Below are 14,286 nucleotides of genomic sequence, written 5' to 3' on the forward strand. Positions count from 1 at the left end.
CAGATCCCCATACCTAAGGCAAAAGGACGCCATGATGCTTAACTGGTCACCAAAGTTTTAATGAGAATGAACAACCGGTTTCCCTGAGACCTATCTGGCTGGGGCAGGTTGGGGGTAAGGGGTAGGGGAAGGTGTGCTAGACTGGGCACACCTGAGAAGGAAAAAGACATGGAAATTTTGAAAGCAGAAGCTGAAGTAAGGGAACACAAGCCAGGCCTGGTGTTAAATTTCTAATGAGCAGAGCCCTAGTAGGTATTCAAGTGCAAAGAATTATTAAAATAAGGAATGAGAGCAAACTAAGCAATTTCATTAATTTACTCAATGAAAATAGGCATAAATAATAGATATTTAAATATTTTCACTGAGAAAGGCCGTCAAACTCCAGCTGGTCTGCAGAAATGATTGTTGTTGGTGTGGTTTGGGTTCATGGCCAGTAATGAATATACTGATGAAGTCTACTGACACATTCTTATTCACTCTCTCAGCAACCTTGAAATTGGGGCACTAGAGAAGAGCGACAGGCATTTCATTCTTTTTGGTTAGTCAGAAATGCTAGCTTATTTTAAAGAAAAGGTTTGTATAGGTATATCTTATAATTATATTCCATCTTTCTTTTTTCTTCTTGAATATAAGGGGACCCAATGATTGCTTTTTCAACAAATATTTATTGAACATCTATTATGAACCAAGCACTGTTCTAGGTGCTGGGGACTCTGACAAAAAAGGATTTATATTATAGCAGGGTAGATGGACAATATTAAAATCAAATCTATAATATTACAGCAGGTACTGAAAAACACTTTGAAGAAAAAAAAAGTAGGATAAGAAGGTGGTGAAAGTCTCATTTTAGGAGAGGCAACAGGTGTTGGTGACAGCTCACACCACTGTCATCGGAACAGACTACTACATTTTTAGGAATTTTGCTAGTCAGATGTTAAAACAGCCATTATTATAAATTAAATCGCATAACCTTATGAAAAACATTATAAGCAAAGGTAATAAATATGCAAAACTCACCATTTATATTTATTTTTCTACTTGTTACTAGCATCTATGCTCTTTATTTACGTCTATTACACCTGCGTGTTGGAAATCTTACATACGGGTGTGCTGCTACACACCTTTTCCCGTGTCGACTGATGTCACATTGGTAGCTCACAACCAGCTGTGGCGGATGTATTTACACCATGGAAATTGGCAAATAATATAAACCTGGAGCTTTTTTATTCCAGAGAGCTGATTAAACACTTACCAGCACGGTACAGAGAAGAGTGTTTCTGATCAGGCGGTAGTTGAGCAGAGGCCTGAATTAAATGCAGGCATTGTCATCAGGATATCTGGAGGAGAACAATGCAAACACAGGCCTCAGACCAGCACCTGCTTGACGTGGTCAAGGAACAGCACAGAGAACAGCATGGCTGTTGACTGCACTCAGTGAACAATCTGGCAAGAAATCAGGGCAGGGGACAGATTAAGCAAAATTCTGAAGCCCTTGGTAAAAGATATTTTTTGTGATAAGTACACTAGGTAGCCATGGGAGGATTGAAAACAGGAGAGATTGTGAGCTGATCTCTGTTACGAAGGAGCACTCTATTGTATGGAGAAAAATAGATTGTTCTATCAAGTGATTTGTTCTAAATTTCAACCGAGTGGCATCTAAGAATTACTCCTTGCTTGCTGGAAACGTACCAGAATCACTGATATTTGCAATCACCTCAGTTAATCACAGGCAACATGGAATATATGGAAGTGACTACGAAGGCTCATCCCTACCCAATTCTCTTCTCCTTCCCAGGCACATGGGTTGTCTACACTTTCCAACACCCTCGAAATTAAGTGGGTTCACTTGATGAGTTTTGGCTAAGGAAATGTGAGTTGGAATGCTATCATATGCCACGACAGCAGAAGCATTTAAAAGCCACTGGGAGACCTCTACGCTCTTCTCTTGTCTTCCATGGTGACTGCACAGGCCACATATTGAGACAGAAGAACCACAGGATGAAAGCATCCTGATCCTCCAGTGACTGTGGAGTATAGCAGCCACCAATTTCCCCTGGGCATGTAACACAAGCAAGAAAAAAAAAATCTTTGTTTCACTAAGTCTTGAAATTTAGGGATTAATCTCTTGCTTCAGCTTAACCTAGCCTAACATGACTAACACAGAGTTTCAAGCTAGCAGTCTTTTCATAACACTAGCTAGCTAACGTCTATTCAGTGTTTACCCTATGCTGCGCACTACGCTAAGCATTTTACACATATTTCCTCATTTAAGACCCACATCACCTCTACGAGGCGGACACTATTATTGCTTCATTTTAGAGAAGAGGAACGGAAGAAGCCCAAGGAACCCCAAGCGGGGTTAAGTGGCTTGTCCAGGTCACCCGCAGAGCAAAGGGTAGAACCAAGATCCAGTACTGACTCTGGTGCCTTCCCTTTTCCTAATCAGGAAAGAACACACAGCCTCCTGACTTCATTCATTCCCTCACCCATTTATCCAGCACTTACAGTGAGTGGTAGGCTCTCAGCAGGCAAAGATAAATAGAACACTTCAAGGAGCTCACAGTCTAGTGAGGCGGAGATCTTGAAGAGTAGTTTATAATGAAAAAATTTACAGGAAATACAGCAGACAGAGGAACAGGCTAAGAGACTCCAGTCGGCAAAAGCCAGACTGTGGGAAACCCTATAGGACAAATGGCCTGGTTTCTTCAACAAATAAATTGCAAGGAAATTGAGAAAGAACCTACAGATTAAGAGAGATAGAGAAGACTTATCAACCAATGGCAAGATATTCTGGCTCCTGATTCCAGCAAACTGTAAACAAACCAGCCAAAAATGATGACTCCTACTAGATATTTGAAAATTTGAACACAAAGTGGACATTTAATGATATTAAGAAATTTTTAACTTTTAAAAGTTTGGGCGAGATAACGGTTTTGAGGTTATTTATAATGTATCCTTACCTTTTAGAGATACGTGCTAAAACATTTATAGATAAAATGATACAATGTCTGGAATCTTCTTAAAAGTATACAGGAGGGAGAAGTGGATAGACGGAACAAGACTGGTCAAGGATGATCATTGTTGGCCTGGGAGATAGTTCCATGATGATCAATTTGAGCAAATATTTAGAACTTTCCAAAATCCAAAGTTTCAGAAGAACCGTTCCTGGGCTGGATACAAAGAAACTAGTAGGATCGCTGGTGTTTGGGGATGTTGGCAAAGCTTCCAAAGAAAATGGGACATTCACATGTGAAACCATTCTCAGGCAGCAGAGAAGCACGCACAAACAAATTGAACTATTTTGAGCATCACCCAACATGATTGATGCCAGAGATGGTTAATATTTGTTTTTCAACCACAGCTGGCTGCCATCGCATTGAAACATTACCAGAGTTCATGAAACTTCCTTCTATGGACATGCATAGGAATAGACTGAGGGAACAGGAGATTGAACATAGGATTAGAAAGTCAGGAGACCCGCAGGAGAATCCTGGCTCTGTCTTTGTCCAGCTCTGTGTCTCAGAGATGGACTCTCCCATTCTGTGTCTCCGATCCCTCATCTGCAAAACAAGGAGGTCCCAACTGTTCCCCAAGAACCCTTCCTGCTCCAATAATTCTACACATGTTGGCTTCCATCGACATGACATGTTATTTGGGGGTCATGCGTGGGAATCAGCTGCTTCAGGTCACTGTAGCATCATTATGAGAACCAGAGAGACTTCTGGTAACAGGCCTCGCAATTACAAGAGACCCTGGGAAAGTTTCAGGTGCATAGAGACCCCCTGATGCGGCCTTCCCCATCGTGTGGGAAGCAGATGGGGGTATTACTGTGAGACCAGCGTTCATTGTCTTCAACACAGTACCCCAGATCTCGGTGCCCTTAGCAGGTTAAGGGAGGAGAATTTACTTACAATTTGGCAACTTCCTTGTTAATCCCATTGCTTTCTTTCCTTGAATGTTGACTATTGTGAAACCTGCCCCCTTGGTGTCCCTAACAGAGGTTAAAATAATACTGGCTGAATGATACGATGGACCCATAATTCTGTGCTGAGAAATAACAGTGAGAAGCATCCAAGTATCCCCTTACCACCCCACTCCCCGCACCTTTTCAACCGCAGCAGAGACTCGCCTGTAGTCATTCTCACCACGGCGGAAGTGATAGGACCTGAGGTCCAAAACCCCACTAGCTCCCCACCCCCTCCACTCCTACCTGGCAGAAACTGGATGCCACCCAGACTGGTTCGGGAGAGTTCTGGCATTTGAGAGGGAAACGAAGGGCAAGGGAGACCAGCTTGGTCTCTGACCTCCCGGGTCCTGCAATTTCTATCCTGGCATGATTCCCAAGAAGGTGGCTTTGGTTGAGAGAACGAGGCAACCCCAAGAGGGGGCGACCTGCAGACATCCTGACAGATGGGGAGGCTGAGCCTGCCCACCCTTCTTTGCTTCTTTTTGCCTGTGCTCCAATCTCACAGGCCTTTTGGTTCCAGAGAAGAACTCTTGGAAGAGACTCTCTAGCAGGAAAGCCTCGTCCAGGCTGCCTCCTGCAACATTAACTGTCCCTCCCTCGTGTCTCCACATACGCTTCAGGTGTGAAGGGAAGCTTCCCAGACTAGGTCAGCACCCTAAGGAGCACCCTCATGGAATCTCCTCGCTTCCCTTCTAATGTTTCTATCAGTCTGTAATTATAATTAGTGTCATCATATGATTAATCGGCCTCTGTAAACAGATACAACAAATCCTGGATACATATTGTTCTCTTTTTTTAAGATTTATTATTATTATTATATTATTATTATTATTTTAGAGAAAGAGTGTGTGCTGCAAGCAGGGGGAGGGACAGAGAGAGAGGGAGGATCCCAAGCAGATGCCCCATTGAGGGTGGAGCCCGACCCAGGGCTCGATGTCACAACCCTGATATCATGAGCTGAGCTGAGCCTAAACCAAGAGCTGGATTCAACTGACTGAGCCACTCAGGGGCCCCTGTTTTCATTTTAAAATTGAAATAGGACATATAAAAATGTACAATTCATAAGTGCAGCCCAGTGAATTATTACAAAATGAGCACACTTGGGCACCCACTACATGGGTCATAAAACAGTCCTAGCATCCCAGAAGGCGCTCTCCTCCTTCCCAAGGTAGTGACTGCCCTGACGTCCATAGATTAGTCTTGCCTCCTTTTTAAAGTTTTAAATCTTAAGACTTAAATGTTGAGACACATACTGTGAATTCATGTACAGTGAAATGTAACTTTCAGAGTATGCAGTTCTATGATTTTTCATTAACACGGGATTGTGTTTATCACAACCTCAATCAAGATACAGAACAGTTCCCTCACCCCCAAAATTCCCTTGAATCCTTCGTAATCAATCCCTCTCCCCCATCTCCAGTTCTTAGAACCCACTGATCTGTTTTCTTTCCCTATCGTTTTACTTATTCTAGAATGTCACATATATGGAATCGTCCGATACTGGTATTGGCAGGGGGAGGGAAGGTCTGGCTTCTTTCCCTAAACCTAATGTTTGTAAGATCCATGATGTGTACAGCAGTTGTTCGTTTTCATTGCTGTATGACTACACCATAACTTACTTACACGACTGTATGAACATACCACAGTATTGTCCATTGTATTGTTGATAGACATAAACTTGTTTCCAATTTGGGGCTATTACAGGTAATGCTGCTAGAAATGTTCTTGCACACACCCCTTAATGCTCACTACATACATCTCCTTTATAGTTTAGTGATCTCAAGGTCATGAAGATGTTATTCCTACCATACTTTCTAGAATTTCCGTTCTTTCACACTTAGATCTACAATTGACCCGGAATGCTTATTTGCATGTGATATGAGGTCGGGGCCTCAAGCTTCTTTCCCTTTTTCGCTACCTGGATATCCAGTTGAGCCACCATCATTCATTGAAAAATATGTCCTTTTACCTGGCTCTGCAGTGTCGCCTCTGAAATAAGCTGCCCATACACTTGCAATTTCGTTTCCAGCCTCTCCATTCTGTCCCACTGTCAATTTCTCTTAACCCTCCCCTTGTGTTCCTTTTCAGGATTTTTCTCAGTTATTCGTGACCCTCGGGATTTCTACACCATTTTTAGGCTCCCGCGTGAGTTCACTCATCCTTGGCCCCAGTCCTGACAAGGTGCCTGGCACACAGTAGGAGCCCAGTGAATGGCCCTTGTATGGATGGAGGCGACGTCGGGATCTTGCAGAGATTCTGGGAAAGACTTTCTCAGCGACACCCTCCTCCGGGGCCTGCCTCCCGCGCCCTTCCACTGCTCCCGCCCCTTCCCCCTGCCGGTTGGGTGCATCCGCCCCAGTCCCCAGATCCAGGCCCCCTGCAGGTATTAGGGTAAACTGCAAGGAGGTGGAGCTTGTCACTTCCCTCCCGGACACCGCCTTCTCTGCCGCCGGTTCTCCCGGCCCCGCCCCCGCCGCTCTAGCCCCGCCCCCGCCGCTCTCCGCCCCGCCCGCTCCCTGTCTGGCCGGAAGGGCCGGTCCCGCCCCCGCCTCTCTCCGCCCTGCCCCTGGCCCCTCCAGGCCCCGCCTCCGCCTCGCTCCACCGCCCTGGGCCCCTCCAGGCCCCGCCCCCGCCCCTCCAGGCCCCGCCCCCGGACCTCCAGGCCCCGCCCCTGGCCCCTCCAGGCCCCGCCCCCGCTCCCTGTCTGGCCGGAAGGGCCGTCGCGCCGCCTCCCCAACTGTGCTGCCGGCAGCGCGGGGATGGCAGCGGCGGTCGCGGCGGCTCCGGGGGGCCCGAGCATGGACCCCCGGCTGGACCAGGAGACGGCGCGGTGGCTGCGATGGGACAAGGTGAGGGGCGACGAGGGGGGAGGGCCGGGGGAGGCGTGGGGTCCTTCCCTTTCCCGCGGAGGGCGGGCGCCCGCGCTTCCCTCCCCCTGCGGCTCGCGGCCGCCGGGCGCTCGGCCCGTGGAGGACCCGAGCTGAAGCTCCGGCCCCAGACGTGCAGACGGGGCCGAGCCACCCCCTGGGGCCGCCGCCGGGGGCCGCGGGACCCGCCCGGGGAACTCTGACTTCCATCCACCGGCGCCGGGAAGCAGAGGCGCGAGCTGCAGTCGAGACCCGGGGGGGGGGGGGGCTGCAGGGAGCCGGCGCCCGGGACGAGGTGTGGGGGCGGTCGCTGGCCCTCCGCGGGGCCGGACTCTAAGTGGTTGTTTAAAGGGTGCCCCGGGAACGGCAAAGCGAGACCTTGGCGGGAATCCCTCCGGTGTGAGCAGGGTTATAAGGCTGTAAAATGGCTTGGCAGCAACCCAGGAAAACAGTTGCTTCTCCCATCAAGCAGGGGAAGAGGAAGCGGGGGTGGCCGGGCCTCCTTGCGCTGGGCTGCGGGTGGCAGACCCCGAGTTTGCTCGGGACAAGCTGCCCCGGGGCCGACCCGGCGGGAGCGAGGCGGAGCCGACGGCGACCTGGCCGGGCGAGGCCTGTGTCACCCTCCCGCAGCCCGCTGTGCATCGCCGGAGCCCGGGCTCCGGAGCGCTTCCCGCCTCCATCCCGTCGCCTTTGCTCCTGGGAACTTTGCAGAGCCCTATTCCCATCCACCCCTCCCAGGTGCTCCATTGCGAACACAGGCCCTCCTGCTTGGGCCTGCCCTGCTTCGGGCATCTTCCTCCAGCCCCTGCCTTTCCTGGAAAGATAGAAGGGGCTCCTTGAACACAGCACCACTAGCTTTTCTCCTGTTTACTCTCCTGGGTGCTAGAGCAGAGAGAGAGAATCAGGGACCCCACTCCAGACAGCGCCCCCTCCTCTCTATGTCTACTTGCTCTCCTACTTGCTCCTTTGGGGCATGCGGTTTGTTTTCCCAGAATGTTCCTTGGCTCTACCCCTGAACTTGTTTCTCATGCTGTTACTCCTATTTTGGGTCTGAACTTACATGTGTTTTGTGTCGAGAGGCCTGCCCTGGCGACCGACCAGTGGTAAATTAGGGCTCCCTAAAACCATCTCTAGATTGGTCAACAAAAGGAAACAAAACAAAAACTTGTTTGTAGGTTTATTTTTGCTTAATGTCTGGCCCCAGGGCTGACTTCAAAGGCGGGATGTATGTTGGGTGGTACAGCCCCTGTTCCAGGAAGGCCCAGCACTTGGGTTTAATCCTCTGTTGTCCTGCATTGAAATTCTTAAAACTTGTTGAACGAGGAGTCTCACATTTTCATTTTGCCCTGGGCACAGACAAGTTCCACAGCTGTTCCTCTCTACTCCCTCATTGGTTTTTAGGGCCTGACGCAGCACACTGCTCACACTTGTAGGGCAAAGGAAGGGAGATTGCAAGCTGTCAGCAGAGGCCAGGGCTTCCTCTTTACCTCTGGCCTCTGTACGAGAAAAGTGAGCACATCCCACACAGGATGCTCTTGGCAACCCTTTGGGTGGTTTTCCTTTTCCTGGAAAGGCAGTCTTGCAATTCTTTAGGGAAGGAAAATATTTCCTTTTCTGATAACTTAGTAACTGGAAGTGGGTAGAATCCTTCTTTGTTTTTTGTTTTTTTAAAGGAAGGGAGGGACAGAGAGAGAGAGAAAGAATAGTAAGCAGGCTCCATGCCCAGCCCGGAGCTCAGTCACTGGGCTCAATCTCACAACCTGAGATCATGACCTGAGCTGAAATCAGGTCAGATGGTTAACCCACCGAGCCACCCCAGGGCCCTCAGGGGCCTTTTAAAGTCATCACTGAGGGCAGCCCAGGTGGCCCAGTGGTTTAACTCTGCCTTTAGCCCAGGTGTGATCCTGGAGATCTGGGATCGAGTCCCACATCAGGCTCCCTGCATGGAGCTTGCTTCTCCCTCTGCCTGTGTCTCTGCCTCTCTCTCTCTCTCTCTCTCTCTGTCATGAATAAGTAAAATCTTTAAAAAATAAAATAAAGGCATCATTGATAATGCATTTTCCCATGAGACTTTCTCTTTGAAGAAATAAAAACCTAATTTCCACAAAATGTTGTATCTGTTTATGGAGAGAGAGGACCTCCCTGGGTAGAGGTGAAGGGATATTATCCTTTTTATTTATTTACATATTGTTTAAAAGATTTTATTTATTAAAATATATATATATATACTTTATTTATTTGAGAGAGAATCCCAAGCCGACCACACTGAGCGCAGAGCCCATTGTACAGGCCCGACTCCAGGACCTCAAGGTCATTACCCCAGCAGAAATCAAGTTGGCCTAACTGACAGAACCACTCAGTTCCTTTTTATTTTTTAATTTCTACCACTCCTCTTTCACTTTCCTCTCTGTCTTCCTCGGTTGGAGGCAGATGCCAAGTGGGGAGCATCTTGCCAGCCACTGCAGCCATCTGGTCTGCTTCCCCCAGGGCGACAAGGGAGGTCCCCTCGGCATTGCCACTGTGCCTCCATCCCCTCTGTCTCTGCTGTCAGCCTTGGTCCCTCTTATGACTGATCCCGGTCTCTGCCACCCTCCTGACTTAGCCTTCTAATCTGGCTTCTTTGGCTCCTTTCAGGCTATTTGGTCTTTTATGGCTATCAAAGGCCAGTTGGCGTTTGCCACATCTACTCTGTGTACAGGAGAATCACCAGATATTGGGTGTGACCTTGAAGTCCAGGTTTCCTCGTTCACTCAGCAAATATTTATGTGTTGCAGATCTAAGCCCTTCCTTGAGGGCACCTGACAATCTGATCGGTCAGATTGTGCTCTGTGATCAGCAGCTATTGCTTTTAACCAGAAAAGTGGGGTTTTACCGGTTTCCAAGGTGGAACAATCTGGAAAAGTGGGCTTCGTTCCAGAAAGCCAAGGTTTTATTGCAATAGCATTTCAAAGTTTAATTATGTGGCATATCTTGGCTGCATGTTCAGTAGTTGGATGGTGACTATAAGATAAAGTGCTTACTCCCTTGTTCCTCTGAATTCTTAGTTTAAAAGCCTGATGTGGAATTAAGGTGATTATCATTTTCCTCCATTCTTAACATTTTCTGCAACTCTTGTACAAAGAAAATAGGGCAATGATTCGTATGAGTGTCTATTTGAAACAGCTAATGTGATAGAGAAAGCACGAGATTAGTGTCCATCTCTCCAGGCTTCTCCATCTGTAAATTGAGGGTTTTGTTATTTGCCTCTTGGGGTCACTGCAAACTTCACATTTGACCAGGTATATGAAAGAATTGCACACATTAGAATCACCACAAGAGTAAGGTTTTGATATAAATTGTATAATCTCAGGGCACCTGGGTGGCTCAGTGGTTTAGTGTCTGCCTTTGGCTCAGGTTATGATCCTGGGGTCCTGGGATCAAGTCCCTGCATCGGCCTGCCTGCATGGAGCCTGCTTCTCCCTCTGCCTGTGTCTCTGCCTCTCTCTCTCTCTCTCTCTCTCTCTGTCTCTCATAAATAAATAAAGTCTTTAAAAAAATTTTTAAATAAAGGATAGGACTCAGGAACAGCCAAATGAAAGGGCTGCTTAGCCAAATGAAATGTGGGAAGGGGTACAGAGCTTCCTTGCTCTCTCTATGTATCTACACCCCCAAACACCCAAGTGTTCACCACTTGGAAGGTCTCTGACTCCAGTTGAGGGTTTTTGTGGGGGTTCTGTTTCCCCAGGTGGGACTGAATCACTGGCTACAGGTGAGTGAACTCAACCTCCAGGTATCAAATCAGGAACTAAGTCTCCTGGCAACCAGCCCTGTGTTCCACCTCTATTAGCATAAACTCAGGTTTGGCTCCAAGGGGTTTGTTATAAACAGCAGAAGATGTTCTTACCCTTCCCACTCTGGAAATTCCAGTGGTTTTAGAAGCTCTGTTCTTGGGATCCCTGGGTGGCGCAGCGGTTTAGCGCCTGCCTTTGGCCCAGGGCGCGATCCTGGAGACCCGGGATCGAATCCCACATCAGGCTCCCGGTGCATGGAGCCTGCTTCTCCCTCTGCCTATGTCTCTGCCTCTCTCTCTCTCTCTCTACTATCATAAATCAAAAAAAAAAAAAAATCAAAAAAAAAAAAGCTCTGTTCTGGGACCCAGGGACAAAGACGAAATATATATTTCATATTGTATCGCAATATCATGGATAATAATTAAAAAATTGAATCACCTGAAACTACTGTAAGGTTGTGTATCGGCTATACTTCAATTAAAAAAAAAACCGTACCTCATATTTCAAATTTCAACATCATCAGAAAACTGAAAAGCCATATGTATAGGGCTTTTCAAATATATACACTTTTCCCCTATAGGTTAAATTATTGTGAGTCTTTTTTTTTTATATTTCAGATTTTTTATTCTGTTATTCAGCTGGCTGTATCTGTTGTATACATTTCTGTTTCACAGAATCCTTTAACTTCAGAGTCAGTGAAACAACTAATTGCAGATGGTAACAAAGAAGAACTAGAAAAATGCTTTGGAGCTCGAATGGAGTTCGGGACAGCTGGCCTTCGAGCTGCTATGGGAACAGGAATTTCTCATATGAATGACTTGACCATCATCCAGACTACACAGGTACCACACTTTTATATTTCTTGGTTATTCTTAACATACTCCCAGCATTACAGGGTAAACTGAGGAATGTTAAAAATTGTAAGCATTTATTTGAGCAAAAACCTGTTTGAATCGGGCAATGCCCAACTGGAAGTAGTTAGGAGCACCCCACTCCCAGGAGCTGGGAGAAGGACTTACAGGAAAGAGGCAGAAGTAAAGCAAGGAAATTAATAGATCAGCTATAGCTCGAGCAGTTGCCTTATTTGGGAAAGTCTCACTGGCTGTCCTTAGGTTTTATTTATTTATTTATTTATTTATTTTTTAAAGATTTTATTTATTTATCCGTGAGAGATACACAGAGAGGCAGAGACAGAGGCAGAGGGAGAAGCAGGTCCCATGCAGGGAGCCCAATGCAGGATTCGATCCCGGGATCCCAGGATTACGCTCTGGCCAAAGGCAGCGGCTCAACCGCTGAGCCACCAGGGATCCCCTGTCCTTAGGTTTTAATTTCTTAACCTGCCAGCATTTACAGGCTTGGGTTTTGGTTTACTTCTATAGGGTACCTGGGCATTAAAGCCTCCTCCGTCTAATGGCATCCTTGTCTAATTAATATAACCCTGGGCTCCTTTTGTATTTGAGGGATCTAAATTGTATATTAATTATACCCAGGTCTTGTGGGTTTGCCAAGGCACAGGGAGTCACACATTTACTCGGTAAAGTAAGACTTGTGCAGTGGGTAAAAATGGTGGGTAAAAATGGTTCTTGTTTCAAAATTCATAGAGCTTGTCTTTCTTTCTTCCTTCCTTCCTTCCTTCCTTCCTTTTCCTTCCTTTCTTCCTTCCTCCCTCTCTCCCTTTCTTCCCTTCTTTCTACAGAGATTTATTGAATGCCTACCAAGTGCCAGGATTTGAAGATACAATAACTAAAACAGATTCTCTCATAAAACTGTCATTCCAGTGCAAATCCACCAGCTAAGCTGACACCTTTTATGGTCTTAGAATTTTGCAATGGTGGTACAGATGCAAGCATTGAAAAGCTTTTCTAGGGACACCCGGGTGGCTCAGCGGTTGAGCGTCTGCCTTCGGCCCAGGGCGTGATCCTGTTTCCCGGGATTGAGTCCCACATCGGGCTCCCTGCATGGAGCCTGCTTCTCCTCCCTCACCCTGTGTCTCTGCCTCTCTTTCTGTGTCTCTTATGAATCAATAAATAAAATCTTAAAAAAGGGGATCCCTGGTTGGCGCAGCGGTTTGGCGCCTGCCTTTGGCCCAGGGCGTGATCCTGGAGACCCGGGATCGAATCCCACGTCGGGCTCCCGGTGCATGGAGCCTGCTTCTCCCTCTGCCTGTCTCTGTCTCTCTCTCTCTCTCTCTCTCTCTCTGACTATCATAAATAAATAAAAATTTAAAAAAAATAAAAAAATAAAAAAAATCTTAAAAAAAAAGAAGAAAAAAGAAAGGCAGGAAGGAAGAAAAGAAAGAAAGAAAAAAAAGAAAAGAGAGAGAGAAAAGCTTTTCCAACTGCCAGAATGACCAGGAGCTAATGCTATTTCATCTTACTGTATAGTACAGGTGGAAATTATTGCTGAGTTCCTTTGCCTTCATTTGGGAATTTTACTGTCAGTCTACACCCAACTTCTAGGAATAGAGGTGAAACCTTTCTGCCATGGAGGATCTGGAGTTTTGTTTATGGAGGAAATGAAGGCCACTTTAATTGGGGGAATAGTCTAGAAAAATTGACTAATGATAATTATGTGTACCTTACATGTAGATCCTGGCATAAAAGACAGACTCGGGCATGTTCCAGTGAAACCCTAATAAGGAAGTCTTGCATAAGGGTATGGGGTTGCCATGGGAACCTTGGCTACACATTCCTGTTCAGCAATAGGGCTCCCTGAGATCTTTTTGGAGGGAAGGCTTAGAGTGGAGTGAGCCCGGGAAACCTGTTCTAGTCTTTGGATAGCATGGAATTGTGCCACTGCGTAAGGTCACCCTCTGCTCCAGGTACTAGGGCTGTATAACACATCACCCAAAACATATGGTTTAAAAACACACAAACACATTTATTTTGCTCACAAATCTATAGGTAGAGTTCAGTGGCAACAGCTCATCTCTGCAGGACTTGGCATCACCTGAGCCAGCTGGAATCACCTGAAAGCTCATTCACAGGCATGTCTGCAGTTACTGCTGCCTTTTGGCTGAGATCTTAGCTGGAGCTGGAACACTCCATGTGGCCTGGGCTTCCTTACAGTATGGCTGGGAGAGCAGCCAGTGAGAGCGGCCAGAGAGTGTGTGCAGGTGGAAGCTGTATTGACTTTTATGACCTAACCTTGAAAGTCACACCAATTCACTTACTTCCATCATATTCTGTCCAGTAAAATGACTCAATAAAATCGTTCCTGTTCAAGGAGAGGGCACATAGACACCCACCTCTCGATAGACAAATGTCACTGTCTCATTAGAGGAGTACAGGGAATTAGGTATATTCGCCTGGCCATCTTTGGAAAATCCAGTGGGTGACATCTCCTATTAGGCTTAATTGTTAGTGGATTCTAAGGGATTCTAGATGAACCCAGAACCTTTTCTCCTGTCTTCATCCGCATCCAGTTTGTAGGTGTGCTGAAATCTATCTGCAGGGAACGCCTGGGTGGCTCAACAGTTGAGCAGCTGCCTTCCACTCGGTCCTGAAGCCCCAGGATCGAGTCCCACATCAAGCTCCCCCACAGGGACCTGCTTCTCCCTCCACCTATGTATGTCTCTGTGTCTCTCTAGAATAAATAAAATCAAGAAAGAAAGAGAGAGAGAGAGAGAGAGAGAAGAAAAAAAGAAAGAAAGAAAGAAAGGAAAAGAGAAAGAAAATAGAAA

At 46.8% G+C, this 14,286-nt stretch overlaps 1 protein-coding gene across 1 annotated transcript in view; it reads left to right on the plus strand.

Moving 5' to 3' along the window:
• The first annotated feature begins 1,533 nt into the window (after positions 1-1,533).
• Positions 1,534-14,286, plus strand: part of PGM2 (phosphoglucomutase 2) — a 42,757-nt gene continuing 30,004 nt past the window's right edge. Inside the window, exons 1-4 of the mRNA XM_055326163.1 lie at positions 1,534-1,560; positions 6,056-6,148; positions 6,652-6,816; positions 11,279-11,446. Of these exons, the coding sequence (XP_055182138.1) occupies positions 1,534-1,560; positions 6,056-6,148; positions 6,652-6,816; positions 11,279-11,446 (453 nt within the window). The remainder of the gene's footprint in view (positions 1,561-6,055; positions 6,149-6,651; positions 6,817-11,278; positions 11,447-14,286) is intronic.

The sequence above is a fragment of the Nyctereutes procyonoides genome, unplaced genomic scaffold, assembly GCF_905146905.1.
Source record: "Nyctereutes procyonoides isolate TBG_1078 unplaced genomic scaffold, NYPRO_anot_genome, whole genome shotgun sequence".
Taxonomy (NCBI): domain Eukaryota; kingdom Metazoa; phylum Chordata; class Mammalia; order Carnivora; family Canidae; genus Nyctereutes; species Nyctereutes procyonoides.